Source organism: Papaver somniferum, chromosome 5 (assembly GCF_003573695.1).
Source record: "Papaver somniferum cultivar HN1 chromosome 5, ASM357369v1, whole genome shotgun sequence".
Taxonomy (NCBI): Eukaryota; Viridiplantae; Streptophyta; class Magnoliopsida; order Ranunculales; family Papaveraceae; genus Papaver; species Papaver somniferum.
In genome coordinates, this window is record NC_039362.1 from 152,691,486 (window position 1) to 152,706,610 (window position 15,125).

Genomic DNA, 15,125 nt, shown 5'->3' on the forward strand with positions numbered 1-15,125 from the left:
TCGTTGAAACATTTAACTATACAGATAGTCGCTGCGTTACCTTGGTGACCAATTTCAAACACATAACTTGACGAGCTTGAAATGAGTAATGAGAAAATGTAAAAAAACATGTCAAAATAGGACTTGTCTATAGAGGGACCACATAAGACCTTAAGCGCACGCTGTTTCTGAGATGAGAAAAGAACCTCCAATTTGATCACCATTCCAAAGCTACTAGCTAGTCAAGTAAATTCACTCTTGTGCGGTTTCAGAAACCAAGCAGGAAACAGCCTTTCCGCCGTTGTAGAATCAGTAAATTAACATATTTATAGTGAGGGTGTTTCTGTTTAACTTTGCAGCTGTGCCAAATGGTCGTGTAAATAATATAGTTGGAAGTATAGTTAGAAAAGTGCGGCAATTGCTCATATATCTTTCATTTTCTGCCGCAAAACCTCTATAATGGTATCAGTTGGATTACCAATCCTTTGTGTTTTTTATTTTCAAGAATATGACCGATCCCTTTCGATGTTTATTTTCTGGCCCTGAGGTATTTTGTTAAAAAAGAATAAAAAAGAACTCCTAACTGTATGTTTCATACTTTCGATTTTTTTATTTACTAGAAGTTCAGACAGAAGTTCCACCAATTTATTAAGAAGAAAGAAACTGTCCCGATTAACGATTACACGCTGGGTTGGGTGCTAAAATTGGGTCCTTTACAGACAAGAAAGTTGGCCAAACCAAATTTAGTAGATGCACCCGCTGCGTGACTGCTAAGGGCATCCGCATCGTGGTAATAGCTTTCTCTGCAGTAAATGTTGATTTCTGCTGTAGTTATTTCTTGTTCTTCTTTCACAACGCGCGTACGCTGCATATTACTCCGCGTGTATTATCGAATTTTTGTTGTGCGTTTAAAAGTAAAATAAAACAATGGGATAGTGGTAACAAACGGAATCAAAATACAAAATGAGTAATTAATCGAGATAAAGTTCGGGAAGCGCCAAAAACAGACCAGATCAGTTGTAGAATCTTCACCAAAGATTTACGGTAGGGCATACAATGAAAGAGGAGAAAGTGAGACATACGATGAAGAAAGTGGAAGAGTACCTTATTGAGTTATCTCACCCAAACAAACTATCAATCAAATCAAAATTCTCAATCAATATAGGTGTCTCTAAAATAGTCATCCCTCCTTTATTATTCATATACCCTCTTTCGTTGTAAATATGCTTATTGATAGATTACTGGTCATTTTCTAAGAGGACCACAACTCTGACCGTCTAAAACTACTACGCCACATCCATATATATATTCAGTCCGTCCTGCTTGTAGTACTCATCTCATTTATATTCTCTCAGCTTCATCTCCCTCCACAACTTCATCATTCTCTCTGTATCCATCTCTTTCTATCAGAATACTTTTTTCAACAAGTTTATCAACAAAATGAAGAACACAACAATCCTGTCAAACTCATCATTTTTTATGATCATCATCTGAAAGATAATAATAACTACATATCTTTTAATCTTGCACATACTGTTAATCTACTACTAGCTGCTGCCACAGATATATATATATAATTAATTAAGTTGTATAGTCTGTTGTTATGATGAAGAAGAGTGGTTTAATGAATGGTGGTGATTATGAACATGCTACACATGGCAGCCCACACTTGAAAACTGTACTGTCATCAGCAGATATCTTACATCATCATAACAACAATATTAATGCTCATAATAGTGAAGAAGAAGAAGAAGAAGAAGATGAGGAAAGAAAGGTTGCGCTTAATCTTCGTCATCTCTCCAAAATGATTCTTCCACCATTGGGTTCCTCTAACTATAATCAGAACCAAATCTTATCCAATGGTAGAATTATCACCCCCATGGATTCCAGATACAGGTAAATTCCCTTTTCTTTTACTACTCACTAAGTACCTACTAGTTTTTCAACTCACCCCGAGCTGCAGGCTAATTTGTTTGGCAAATCCAGCATTTTTTTGTTAAAGTGGTCGTTAAGTTAGTTGAGCAAATTGCCTGAATTCGGTACGTTGGTGCCTAAACTAGATTGGTTCAGTGCATATATTTGGTAGGTCTCTTGGATTATCCAAGGAAACTAGTTTCTTTAAATTGTGTCTTTTGACCGAGCCAATTGAATCGGTGAGTCAAAATAATGGGACACCAGTAAGAATCTAGGGAACGTTATTATATTATTATTTGACTGATTGTGCAAATACAAACTGAAGGATTCTCTGGTCCAGAAAGCGTGACCGCGTCTGCGTCCGCAAATATAGAATATATGTATCACTTTTCTTCTTTCTTTTGTCTTTGTTGATACTAAATTAAACAGACTCGGCCGAGTCATCATGATTTAGTTCACCTAATACTCCTTGAATATTTATATAAAATGATGGGGCCTAAGAATTGATCTCTCTTATCGCAAAAGAAATTTAATTTATGTATTGAAGTGAGCAATGAGGTGTTTTCTTTGTGGGTCAAGATGTTGGATCCGATATCTCTATCACAAAATCTTCACACCAACATGATATTGTTGTCGATATGGTTAATCTGTTTCCATTTGATAAATGTTTTACACCACTACACGCATAACCCACGCATTTACCCACAAACAAAAACTGTTGTAGAAAAATCTTAAGATCATTGAAACTTTTGAGGTTAATCCTGACAACCGAGTCTCATTCCCGGTCCAACTCGTTTATAATTTGCAACTCGAATATCTATTTCAGTCTAGTGTCTACTGTCTAGTCGTCTAAGTATTTTGTCAAAACAAGACTGAATTTGTTCTGTAAATTTAAATAGTGTTTCTTATTGCCGAAACGGGTGTTTTTTGTGATCTTTTCTTTGCTAAAGTTAAAGGCACATGGATTCCGAATTCTGTCACGGGTTCAAGTTATTAGGCGTTTGAATCGTATAGAATGTATTGAAAGTTAGTTGGGTAAGACGTTGATCTTACTAGGGTAATCTTTACTAGATCCATCCGACTTTCGCTATCTGTTGAACAAATGGATTGAAAGTGGGTTGTATGTCAAACCAAATATAACTTAATAATGCATGCTCTTTTCTAGCCTCTAGGAATCTAGCCCATCTAGATTTGGTTGGTGGAGGTAAAACTAACATTAGCCACCTCGTGCAAAAATCCCAAGTTTTCATTTACTTAGGGATGGCCACCGACAAAACTATTTGCATAATTGATTCCACTTGACATGGGACTGCACTGCAGAAAACAGTAAGTATAGGCGAGGCGAGATATTATTTGCAACTAATCTTGGCTGCGTGAACCGTGCCCACGAACCCAAGAGTTTTACAGCCAATTTGAATCTACATCTCCAGAATAATTCTAAAAAAAATATTAAGCGGCAGTTAAAAAAGATTCACAGTAATAAATGAACTAAGAAAGCATGACGAAATCCCAATTCAAATGACTGTTACTTATGGACTGATTCATTTTCTCTTTTCTCCTCTGACATTTTATCTGACAAACTGTGATAATGAAAATTGCAATTATCTGATGACTGCGTAATTAATGTGTTTAGATGTTGGGAGACGTTGATGGCATTTTTAGTGGCGTATTCGGTATGGGTATATCCGTTTGAGGCAGCATTCATGAAGTCGATACCAAGAGGAGGACTCTACTATGCTGATAACGTTGTTGATTTCTTCTTTGCCATTGACATCGTTCTCACCTTCTTCGTTGCTTATATCGATCCCAGAACTCAACTCTTGGTCCGTGAGCCCAAAAAAATTGCTAAAAGGTAATTATTGCTTCCTAAAAATTCAGTTTGGGAACTATTCACTCAAACTCAATGATGCAAATCGCAGCAGTGTTTAACAAGTACTCAAATAGCGTTAGTATTGATCTTAGAATGTCTGGATAACTTATAAAGGTATGCGTATGCCTCCGCAGGTACCTGACAAGTTGGTTTATCTTGGATGCGGCTTCCACAGTCCCATTTGAGACTTTGGGATATTTGTTTACGGGAAGCAGGCATATGAATATCGGGTATTACATCTTGGGTTTGCTAAGATTTTGGCGTCTAAGAAAGCTCAAACAACTCTTCACCAGGTACATTATCTTTTCTCCTCCTTTTCAATTAACAAAGTCAATCTACAAGCGAGGCTACTTAATTGCATTCTTTACCATCATTTCAGAATAGCACAATCTAATACTTAAACTGAGCACGTACACTAATGAAATATCGTGTACTTGAAAGTTAAAACGTCGTAGCTGATTATTAGTTATCATCGTATTTTTCTTCCAGGCTTGAAAAGGACATTAGATTCAGCTATTTCTGGATAAGATGTACCAGGCTTCTCTGTGTAAGTAAAATATCGCATATTCTTAGTGTTGAAGAGTAGCAAGTAGCAACTAATTTTGTACTGAAGTATGTGTTCCTGTTGCAGGTGACATTATTCCATGTCCACTGTGCTGGTTGTTTTTATTATATGCTGGCTGATCGAAATCCAAACCCGAATAAAACATGGATCGGAAAAGAGTCACCAGATTTCAAGGAAGGGGGACTTCGGATCAGATATATTACATCCATTTACTGGTCTGTAACCACCATGACAACAGTTGGTTACGGAGACTTACATGCTGTGAACAGTAGAGAGATGATCTTCAACATATTTTACATGCTCTTAAATCTCGGTCTAACCGCGTACTTGATTGGTAATATGACCAATTTAGTTGTGGAAGGAACTCGCCGAACTATGGAGTTTGTAAGTATTTATTTTTCTGGCTACATTTGCGTTTCATTAATTTCGCACCCGCATTTTCATAATGGCAAAGGCTGCATTTGTCTAGAGCAAAGCTTTGAGAATTCCTGCATCGTTTAATTAGAAATTCTGTCTCTGCTAATGCAGCGAAACAGCATACAGTCAGCTTCAAATTTCGTTTGCCGTAATCATCTTCCACCAAGGCTGAAACAGCAAATAATAGCATATATGTGTCTGAAGTTTAGAGCTGAGACCTTAAACCAACACCAGTTAATGGAACAACTGCCTCAAACAATTTGTAAAAGCATATGTCAGCATCTGTTTTTGCCTACAGTTGAAAAGGTTTATCTTTTTCATGGCGTATCACGAGAAATTCTCTTGCTCCTGGTAAGGATTTTATGTACATTTATGACATACAGAAGTTATTACTTGACATACAGGCACTAAAAGTGTTTAAATACTGATCAGGTCTCAAGGATGAAGGCTGAATATATACCACCAAAAGAAGATGTTATAATCCAAAATGAATCTCCAGATGATGTTTATATTGTTGTATCTGGAGAAATAGAGATAATAGATTGTAGGGAAGACGGGGAGTTCTTTATGGGCAGACTAGTAACCGGTGACATTTTTGGAGAACGTGGGGCGCTTGGTTGTAGGGCTCAGAGCTTTACATTCCGAACAAAGACCTTATCTCAACTCTTGAGGTTGAAGACAGCCAGTCTTTTTAATGCAATGCAGGCTAAACAAGAAGACAATGCACTGATCCTGAAAAACTTCTTCCGGGTAAGCTGTCAGTATATATTAATGGCAAATGTAAGATCAATCTTAGCTTATATTAAGACAACTCTCTTTATTGATGTTTAGAAAATCTCTCAAAACTAAACACAAACTCTAATCTTGCTCATATGATCAACCACAACTTTGGTGATCATATACATATAGAACTATGAATTTCTTTTCCTAGTCCTATTACCTTATTACATGTCTTTCCTTTTCTTAGAACTAGATGACTTCTAATTCCCTTAGGATTACATCAATTGCCTTTTCTTATCCTAACCAACTTGTTAGAGATTATCTTAGGCTTAATGTTGAAGTTTAACCAACATTCTCCCCGTTAAGCTTCAACCTTACCCGTGACATATCTTGTACTCCAATCAGTTGTCTCATTTCTTCAAACTTGATCCGAGCTAATGCCTTTGTCAATATATCTGCCTTCTGCTCAGTTCCAGGTATGTGTTCTACGTTAATGACCTCCTTCTCGATGCATTCTCGTATGAAATGATACCTTTTGTGAATGTGTTTCGTCTTCCCATGAAACACTGGATTTTTAGTGAGTGCAATTGCAGACTTATTATCAATCTTGATGAGAACTTTTTCAGGTTCTCTTCCTTTGATTTCACCCAACAGTTCTTGAAGCCATACTGATTGTTTAGCTGCTTCTGTTGCAGCCATAAACTCAGCTTCACATGATGAGAGGGCTACAGTGTCTTGCTTCTGTGAACACCATGTAATAGGTGCTTCACCTAGATAAAATATATGACCAGTTGTACCTTTTCCATCATCTTGGTCAATATTATGACTGCTGTCACTATACCCAACAATTCCTTTTGATCCTCCTCGACCATACTTCAATCCACAGCTGATTGTTCCTCTTAGATATCTAAATATCTGCTTTATTACATCACTATGAGACTTGCGTGGAGTCTGCATATAACGGCTTGCTACTCCCACAGAGAAAGCCAAATCTGGTCTTGTGTGTAATAAGTATCTTAGGCATCCAACATTTCTTCTATAACTCGTTGGATCAATCTCAACTTCTTCTTGTGCCTTTGAAACTTTAAGTCCAAACTCCATTGGTATCTTAGTTGGATTACAAGTTTCAAGTCCTGCTTCTTTCAGAATTCTCCTTGCATAAGCTTCTTGTTTAATCTGAATCCCATCTACTCCTTGATGGACTTCTATGCCAAGGTAATAAGTGAGTTTTCCGAGGTGTGACATCTCAAACTTTGATGACATTTCTCTCTTGAACTCATTGATCACCTTAAGGGAGTTGCCAGTCAAAAATAGATCATCTACATAGATTGCAATCACAAGAAGCGTTCCCTTTTCTTCTCTTCTGTATACTGATGTTTCTTTAGAGCACTTAACAAATCTGATTTCTCTTAAGATTTGATCTAACTTTGTATTCCAGGCTCGAGGAGCTTGTCTTAGACCATATAGAGCTTTTGATAACTTATAAACCTTATGCTCTTGTCCTTTTACTTTAAAACCTTCTGGTTGTTCAACATACACATCTTCTCGCAATTCACCATGTAAGAATGTTTTCTTAACGTCTAAGTGGTGAATTTCCCATGAGTTTGATGCTGCTTCTGCTATTAAGAGACGAATTATCTCTAGTCTAGCAACTGGTGCGAAAACTTCATCAAAGTCTATGCCTGATTCTTGAACGTATCCCTTAGCTACAAGTCTTGCCTTATATTTGTTGACAGTACGATCAGCATTCCGTTTTATTTTGAAGATCCACTTAAGACCAATCACTTTTACCCCACCTGGCTTATCAACTAGAAACCAAGTCTTGTTTCTGTTGATTGAAATAATTTCTTCTCTACATGCTTGTGTCCATTTAGAGACCTTTGCTTCCTGAAAATTCCTTGGTTCATCATTAACAAAAAGTAGCATTATCTCACATTCTTCTGCAGCTTGAAGAACATAATCCTCCAGATACTGTGGCTTTTGTATATGTCTTATTGATTTTCGCAGTGGAATGGGTTGAGTTATTTCATCGATATCTTCTTCTTCTTCTTCTTCTTCTTCTTCTTCTCAGTGTTTTCATTATTCTCTTATTATTCTTGATTAACATCATTGTTTCCATAGGTATTGATGATTATGGGTCCTTCGCCTTCATCAATTACTTGACCCCATCTCATGTGAAACATTCCTGGATCCCTACTTGGTCCATCATTAGTTTCTTTCTAGTTCCAGTTTTCTTTTTCATCGAATACCACATCTCGACTCACTATCACTCTTTTCGTTGTTGGATTGAATAATCTGTAGGCTTTGGATCCAGGCTCAATTCCTAGATTCACAAGAGTCTGAGATCGATCATCCAGTTTCTTAAGAGTTGCAGAATCAACTTTTGCGTATGCTTTGCAACCAAACACTCTTAAATGATCTATGTTTGGTTTTCTCTTTCGCAAGCTTTCATATGGAGTCATGTCTTTCAGAGCTTTCGTAGGTATCCTGTTTATTAGGTATGTGGAGTGTCGTACAGCTTCTCCCCATAGATAATTAGGTACCTGCATAGCCTTTAAAGAACTTCTTGTCATCTCCATTAGAGTCCTGTTTCTCCTCTCCACCACTCCGTTTTGTTGTGGTGTATATGGTGTTGTGAGTTGCCTTTTGATTCCATTTGACTCACAGAACTTGTTGAACTCTACGGAAGTGAACTCTCCTCCTTTATCAGTTCTAAGCATTTTCTCATTGAGTTTAGAAAAGTAGTGTCTCTTACCAGTCATGTGATTGCTGGCTCCATTATCTAAATACCAAATTCCTTCTTCTCCATCCTTTGATTCGTAGTTCTTTGGTATTAGGTTCCCTTCGTTTAAGAATACAACTTCGTGCATGAAAAGATATGTATCTGCTTCCCTTGTTTCATTCTTGTTTGTTTCTTCCATCTTTTGTATTCTTTCAGGGCATACAGAGGAGAAGTGTCCTGGTTTATCACATCTGTAACAAATAATGTTTGATCTATCCTTCTTTTCTTTCCCTTGGTTTTGATCATTCTGACTTGTTGTTCTATCTTGTGAGTTAAACCTTCCTCCCCTTCCTCGGCCTCTGTTTCCTCTACCACCTCTTCCACGACCTCTTCCTCTTGTCGCAGAGTTTTGTTGGTAAGAGTTTGTGTACAAGAGTTTTCCTTGAGTTTCTCCATTGTTTTCTTCATCAAGGATTCTTTCTTCATATGCTTTAAATCTTCCAATTATATCTTCATAGCTAGTCTTCTTTAAATCTAAGACTTGTTCGAGAGAAGCTATGATATGAATATACTTGGATCTTGGTAAACTATTGAGAAACTTCTTTACCAGTTTATCTTCATCAATGGATTGTCCAAGTGACGCATCTTTTGAGGCTATCTCTGATAGCTTTACTGCAAAGCTATCAATAGTATCAGTGTCTTTCATCTTCACTCTTTCAAATTCAGACATTAAGGTTTGCAGACGGGCTTCTTTAACTCGATCAGCTCCGAGATTACGTGCCTTTATTGCATCCCAATTTTTCTTTGAAGTTTCCTGTTCACCAACTTGTAGAACAAGACATTCTGGTATTGCTTGAAAGAGTAATCCAATGGCAACATTGTTTTTGTCTGGGTCCAATGTACCAGGATCAATTGTTTCCCAAACTTTATAGATTTTCATCAGTACCTTCATTCTCATGGCCCATACTGTGTAGTTTGTGGCGTTGAGGATTGGAACTTGTATTGATGATGGCGTGAACTGTTTTGCACCCACAATGGTAGTTTCGTTTTCCATGGCTCATAAACAAGCTCTGATACCAATTAATGGCAACTGTAAGATCAATCTTAGCTTATATAAAGACAACTCTCTTTATTGATGTTTAGAAAATCTCTCAAAACTAAACACAAGCTCTAATCTTGCTCATATGATCAACCACAACTTTGGTGATCATATATATATAGAACTATGAATTCCTTTTCCTAGTCCTATTACCTTATTACATGTCTTTCCTTTTCTTAGAACTAGATGACTTCTAATTCCCTTAGGATTACATCAATTGCCTTTTCTTATCCTATCCAACTTGTTAGAGATTATCTTAGGCTTAATGTTGAAGTTTAACCAACATATATATATATATATATATTCTTTTTTTGTTAAATTTTTTTTATTGTTAAGCAAAGACATGAGGAATTCAGTGGTATGCATCAACTATGAGATTTTGGATTCGGGGAATCTCTTCGTTACATTTTTGATAATGAAATCCTCAATTGTTAGGCAACCTAAAATAAAGGTGTCAATTCTTTTTGCAGCATTATAATGGGCTTAAGGATCCCAATAGTGGCGAATTTCATGTAGACATAAATGGAGAAGGCGATCCTAAGAAGGACATAGAGCCCGACTTGTTAGATGTGGCTAGCAGTGGAAATGCTGCATTTTTGGATGAGCTTATAAAGGCAAAATTTGATCCAGAAATTGAAGACTCGGAAGGAAAGACACCCCTGGTATGCTTTTTAGTTTTAACTTATCTCCTTTTGACAGACTGTTTTGCTCATTTCAATACCAAAACCTTCTAAATGTAGCATTTGATACCTGAGTAATATGAGTAGCTGCAGACCTAGATGGCTTTGTTCCCCTAAGCATCTAATTGCACATGCTGTCCAGCCTTAGTAAAGTAAAATGAATCATATATGGGAAGAGTAATTATGTAAATTAACAATGCGAATTTGTTTTTTAAAAATTGAATTAGGCTTTTGAATATAGCCCACACTTTTATCAAACCATAATTAAAAAATTTGAAGTTAAAATTAAAACTAAAAGATAAAATGAAAAACAAGTCTTAATCTTTTTTTACTGATAGTTAAACTTAGATCCTCTTACTTAAAATAAAAGAAAAACCTAACTTTTTTTTCTTACTCATACTTAAAATTAATTATAATTGGTATTCTCACAAATTGAACAATTATATATAAACTTTAATGGTTACCTTTTCCAAAAAAAAAAACAAACAAACTCTAAATCTTATTTCCTATAAAATAAGTTTTTCTTAATCATGAGTACATTAAAACTGATGGGGATGTATATTCTAATTGTTCCCTTAAAAAAATTCCACAACTAAGGTTTAATTCTTTTCTGAGGACCATTCTCCTACAATTCCATAAACATAATTTATAAAAAGAAAAAATCCATAAGGTGATGTTTTTTTCTTCTAAAATCTATCGAGGGTGTTGATTATTATTAAAAACATTAATTATGTCAAATGTGTTACATAAATTTGATTAGATGATTAACTTTTTTTTTTTTTTTTGATGTTGATTTAGAGATTTAATGATTATCTTATTACTATGGCTATAAATAATAATTATACATAATTTCATGGGCTTTGTCGAATGTTTATAAATGTGTGTTTAGTTAGCTTAAACACTTATTTTAAACAGGTTATGGTTAATAAATATGTGGGCTACATTTAAGAGAAGCCTTGAGTTTTATTGATAGACTACGTATGTGTTTTGGATTTATCAGCACGTAGCAGCATCTAAAGGGCATGAAGACTGTGTTCTGGTACTTCTCAAGCATTCATGCAACGTTCACGCTCAAGGTAAAAAAAATTGCGCAGGCTCCTTGCTAATAGCATAATCTTTTCTCTTGGTAGCTTCTTCTAGTTAACAATTTTAGCTAAACCCATCACTTTCAAGGGAATCTATAAAAAATCATGTATTACATGGTTTTTCTGGTGTTGTTGATATTTCATCACAGCCTCATGTATACATACACCATTTGTTGCAGATAAATACGGGAACACACCAGCATGGGATGCCATCTCTAACAAACACCATTCTATTTTTAGACTCCTCTACCACTGCTCGTCCATTTCAAACCCTTGCACTGCTGGTGACCTTCTCTGCCTTGCTGCCAAAAGAAATGATCTCTCTACCATGAATGAGCTTTTATCATATGGATTGAATGCTGACTCGAAGAATCGCAAACACTTCACTCCTATTCAAATAGCTATGATGGAGAAACATGTGGACATGATAAATCTCCTACTTCTCAATGGAGCTACTATTGACAAGGTGGATGATAGTATATCGGATGAACTAATGGCTCCTAAACAAGATTTAGGTGATCGCCAGGCTAGGGTGCTCGATGCAATGGCAGCAGATGCTACACAGGAAATACTCTCTAGGAAAAAGGAAAGAGTGCAAGATAACAGCTGTGCTGGAGGGTATCCGTCAAGAGTGATTATATATAGAGGTCATCCTGTTACGAGGAAGAATAACGGATGCACGGAAGCTGGGAGAGTCATTAAGTTACCGAGTTCTATCGAAGACCTCAAGATCATTGCAGGTTGGTTTCTTCAAAACGCATTTTCTCAATTTTGGTGTGCTAGCATAAATTGTTCAGCAACTAGGCCACGCTCTGCCGTCTCTTTCTTGAGAGACCAAGTTGCAGAAAAGCAGGCCCTGAACCAAATTATCTGTGGCATAATATTAAATGTGCCCTATGAGCCTGAAAATTGCATCTAACTGGATTCTTAGATGTAAAGCTAGACCCAATGATGATCAACTTTTCTATCCGCTGCATTTTTTCACTGTAGCAGGAGCGTTTTTGAAAAGCCAAACTGAATTTGTTATTCCTTTATCTGTGTCAACAGGTGAAAAGCTTGGGTTTGATGCAAGTAATGCAACTATAACAAATGAAGAAGGAGCTGAAATTGACTCCATTGAAGTGATTAGGGATAACGATAAATTTTTTATAGTAGAAACTGGTACTTTTGTGGTTTAATTGTAGATTTAGATCCTCCTAATGAGGTTAACAGAGAATAATGGAGAAAAAAAAGCAAGAGAAGAATTGGAAGAAGATGTCAATGTATATTAATCAGGCATCCACCTTTTTCTTATATTTTCTGAAACGGTGCGTCCTTATTTCCTCTTCTTTTTCTCGTGACCACGAAGAATGTGTATAGGTATGATGCAGTGCAGGATAACAGGTAGTGGTGTAGGTTAAGGGTTTCGTTTTCTGTTTCAGTTAATCCAACAGCTGCGTCAATGGCATGTGTCTCAGTGTCTGTTACACTCTTGAAGTGTGTATGTGCAAACAGATGAGTCTAGACTGTTTAGCAGAACTGAAGGAATATACAGTTACTTACGTTATCTTCATTAATAAAATTTACTTTTATTTTTATCTTGTGTACACCTGAGAGTGGTTGGGTATTGGTACTCTTCAGATATACCGATCCCATCGAACCATGCCCCAATGAGCAAACCCGCCTTAAACCCCAAATTTTAATTCAAGCCTTGACGACCCCGTTTCCAGTCGCATAGGGTTGAGAGAGAAGTCCGTTGTCATTCCCACTTGTAGGTATTGGACTCTCGCTTTCTCACTAATAAAGCAAGAACTCAATTAAGTTAGAACTCACATTTGGGGATACTAACGGTTATATGCGGCTGGATTTTGGCTAAGGGGTATTTTATAACGATAAAATGACCATACTGTCTTTTATCCTAATGAAAAATAAAAAGAAAACCTAAAAAAACCTAAATCGTTTAAACTCAGTATCTCCTCATTCTCAATCGCCGACTGCTCATCTTCTTTCCTCTTCTTCTCTTTTTTGTTAATTAATCGCCGACTGCTCATTTTGTTTCCTCTTCTTCTCATTTTTGTTAATTAATCGATGATGCCAAAATTTTCTTTATTGATTAATACCTTCTATGAAAGAAACCTAAACTGGTTTTGAAAGATAAATTGCATGCAATTGCAAATCAAAAAGGCGAAGAAGATTCAGACAATCAACAACTCAGTTTAGTGGTTACAGTGAAAAGATAAGTGATTCTGATTGTTTTTTTAGGCTTTCAATCAATAAATTAGACATTGAAATTCAGTTAGAGGGTCTCAGTCGGTATTGAATGTGTGTTGAATGCAATGTCGACTGTTGCTTCAGTATTAGATTTTAGGTTGAATACTACACCGACAATTGTGTGTCGGTATTGAATTTAAAGTTGAATATAATGCTGACAGATACACTAATTCTATGGTGTGAAATTGTGGTCTGTAATCATTGTTGAACCAATTTTTTATACTAATTGCGCATGAAGACAGTCGGTATAGGTGAGAAAAATCATGTCAATGCCGACTGAGGGTCTATTTTTCTGGATTGGAAATAAACACTGTCGGCATTGTCGATATAAATTTTTTTAATGCCAATTGTGATGTTTCAGTGCCGACTTTTTTTTCTTGCAATGCCTACTGGTTATTTCCATGTTGACTTTGGGTTGTTAAATACATAGTTTTATCGATTTATATCTTATGATTTAGGATCAAGAACAAAGGATCAAAGGAACTTGGAGCCTTGAAAGAAAAGAATGCTGCCCCTACTCCTGGGTCCCTTCCAAATCGTTATGGTACTCGTAAACGATTGAGGGTAAACAATAGAGATACTAATCAAGTGGAGCCACCAAGGAACCATAACATCTTATCAATCAGGGAACGTACTGAAGAAGATTTAGGAAGATGTTCTCAACAAGAGGAGGAAGATAAAGGAATTTTCATAGAAGAAAGAAAAAAAAAGGTAAATGAGTAGTAAAGAAGAAAGAAAAGCTGAGCCATACACCCTGTTGTTGATCTTATGCTACCTGACACAAATGACCATTTTTGTGGTGAACAAGAGGACGATGAACTCTTGTTCGACTATAAGGGTTCGTGGGCTTATATCATCTATGAAACATATGTAAGATTATTCGTTTTCTGTTCTGTTCTTTATTTGGTGTAATATTAAGAATTTTATAATACAACGGTGTATTGTAGACTGCAGTCGTTGGACATTGACGATCAACCGTGATGAAGTGGATCCTAGCTACATGTTGGATACCGTTCTTACTCCCATGCTTAAGTGGTACGTGTTAGAGCATTGCTCGGTCAAACTACAAGTGTTGTTATCTCAAGCTTGTTGTCAAAATTATATCTTGGTTTCTAGTCAACAATTAGTTAAGTCTCGAACTAGGATAAAAATGTAGTTGAGAAGCAGTGGATCACGAATGTCCATTCTACCGTTTGAAGGCGAAGATCAACCGAAGGTTTTGGAGAACTTCATCAATAAAAGTTAAGTGAAGACTGAACCACCTATTTCTCAAGTTATATTCACTTTTCTATAATTGAGATGATGCCGCATAACTAATTAGACTATCATGCATATACAAGAATTTCGAGTCAAGTTTATCTTGATAATTAGTTCTTGAAATATAATGACTAATCTTAATGAACATTTGTTCATACTTGGTGAATTTTGGTCAAGGACAATTCATTGTTCGCAATCAAAATCATGATTCAAATTTTATCATTAATAGCCTAGAACAATGATATGTGTCATTGATGTTATTCGGGAATTTTTCGAATCGATTTAGAGAGAAATATAGAACTACTATAGATTCGGATACAAGACAGTGTTATCATTCTTACAAACTGGGAAAAATATTATAAGCCTGAAGCCGTATTACATGTACTCCTATACGTAGCATATTAGTTATATACCGACTTACAGATTTCTGGAAAACATATCCTTATGCACATCATGTAAAAATCTGTTCAACTCGTGAACCGGATCGGTACGCATAACCGTATGCAAATCGTAGAGGAACTGTGGTCACAGAACCAGGTGAGTATCCATACCGGTACATGTACCAAA

General features: G+C 36.2%; 1 protein-coding gene across 1 annotated transcript; it reads left to right on the top strand.

Annotated features, from left to right (window-relative positions):
• The first annotated feature begins 1,126 nt into the window (after positions 1-1,126).
• On the top strand, positions 1,127-12,592 carry LOC113283237 (potassium channel AKT2/3-like). The gene is made up of 11 exons (XM_026532428.1): positions 1,127-1,875; positions 3,527-3,745; positions 3,898-4,056; positions 4,253-4,310; positions 4,395-4,712; positions 4,857-5,096; positions 5,178-5,495; positions 9,757-9,948; positions 10,967-11,042; positions 11,231-11,791; positions 12,099-12,592. The coding sequence occupies exons 1-11, from the start codon at positions 1,583-1,585 to the stop codon at positions 12,227-12,229; spliced, it is 2,565 nt and encodes an 854-aa protein (XP_026388213.1). The 5' UTR covers positions 1,127-1,582; the 3' UTR covers positions 12,230-12,592.
• Positions 12,593-15,125: the final 2,533 nt, after the last annotated feature.

What these genes read in the sequence shown, in the direction of transcription:
- LOC113283237 (XM_026532428.1), top strand. Translation starts at nt 1,583, where the DNA reads ATGATGAAGAAGAGTGGTTTAATGAATGGTGGTGATTATGAACATGCT. An exon ending in CTCGCCGAACTATGGAGTTT is followed by an intron (nt 4,713 to 4,856) that starts GTAAGTATTTAT and finishes CTGCTAATGCAG; the next exon opens with CGAAACAGCATACAGTCAGC. An exon ending in AGACCTCAAGATCATTGCAG is followed by an intron (nt 11,792 to 12,098) that starts GTTGGTTTCTTC and finishes CTGTGTCAACAG; the next exon opens with GTGAAAAGCTTGGGTTTGAT.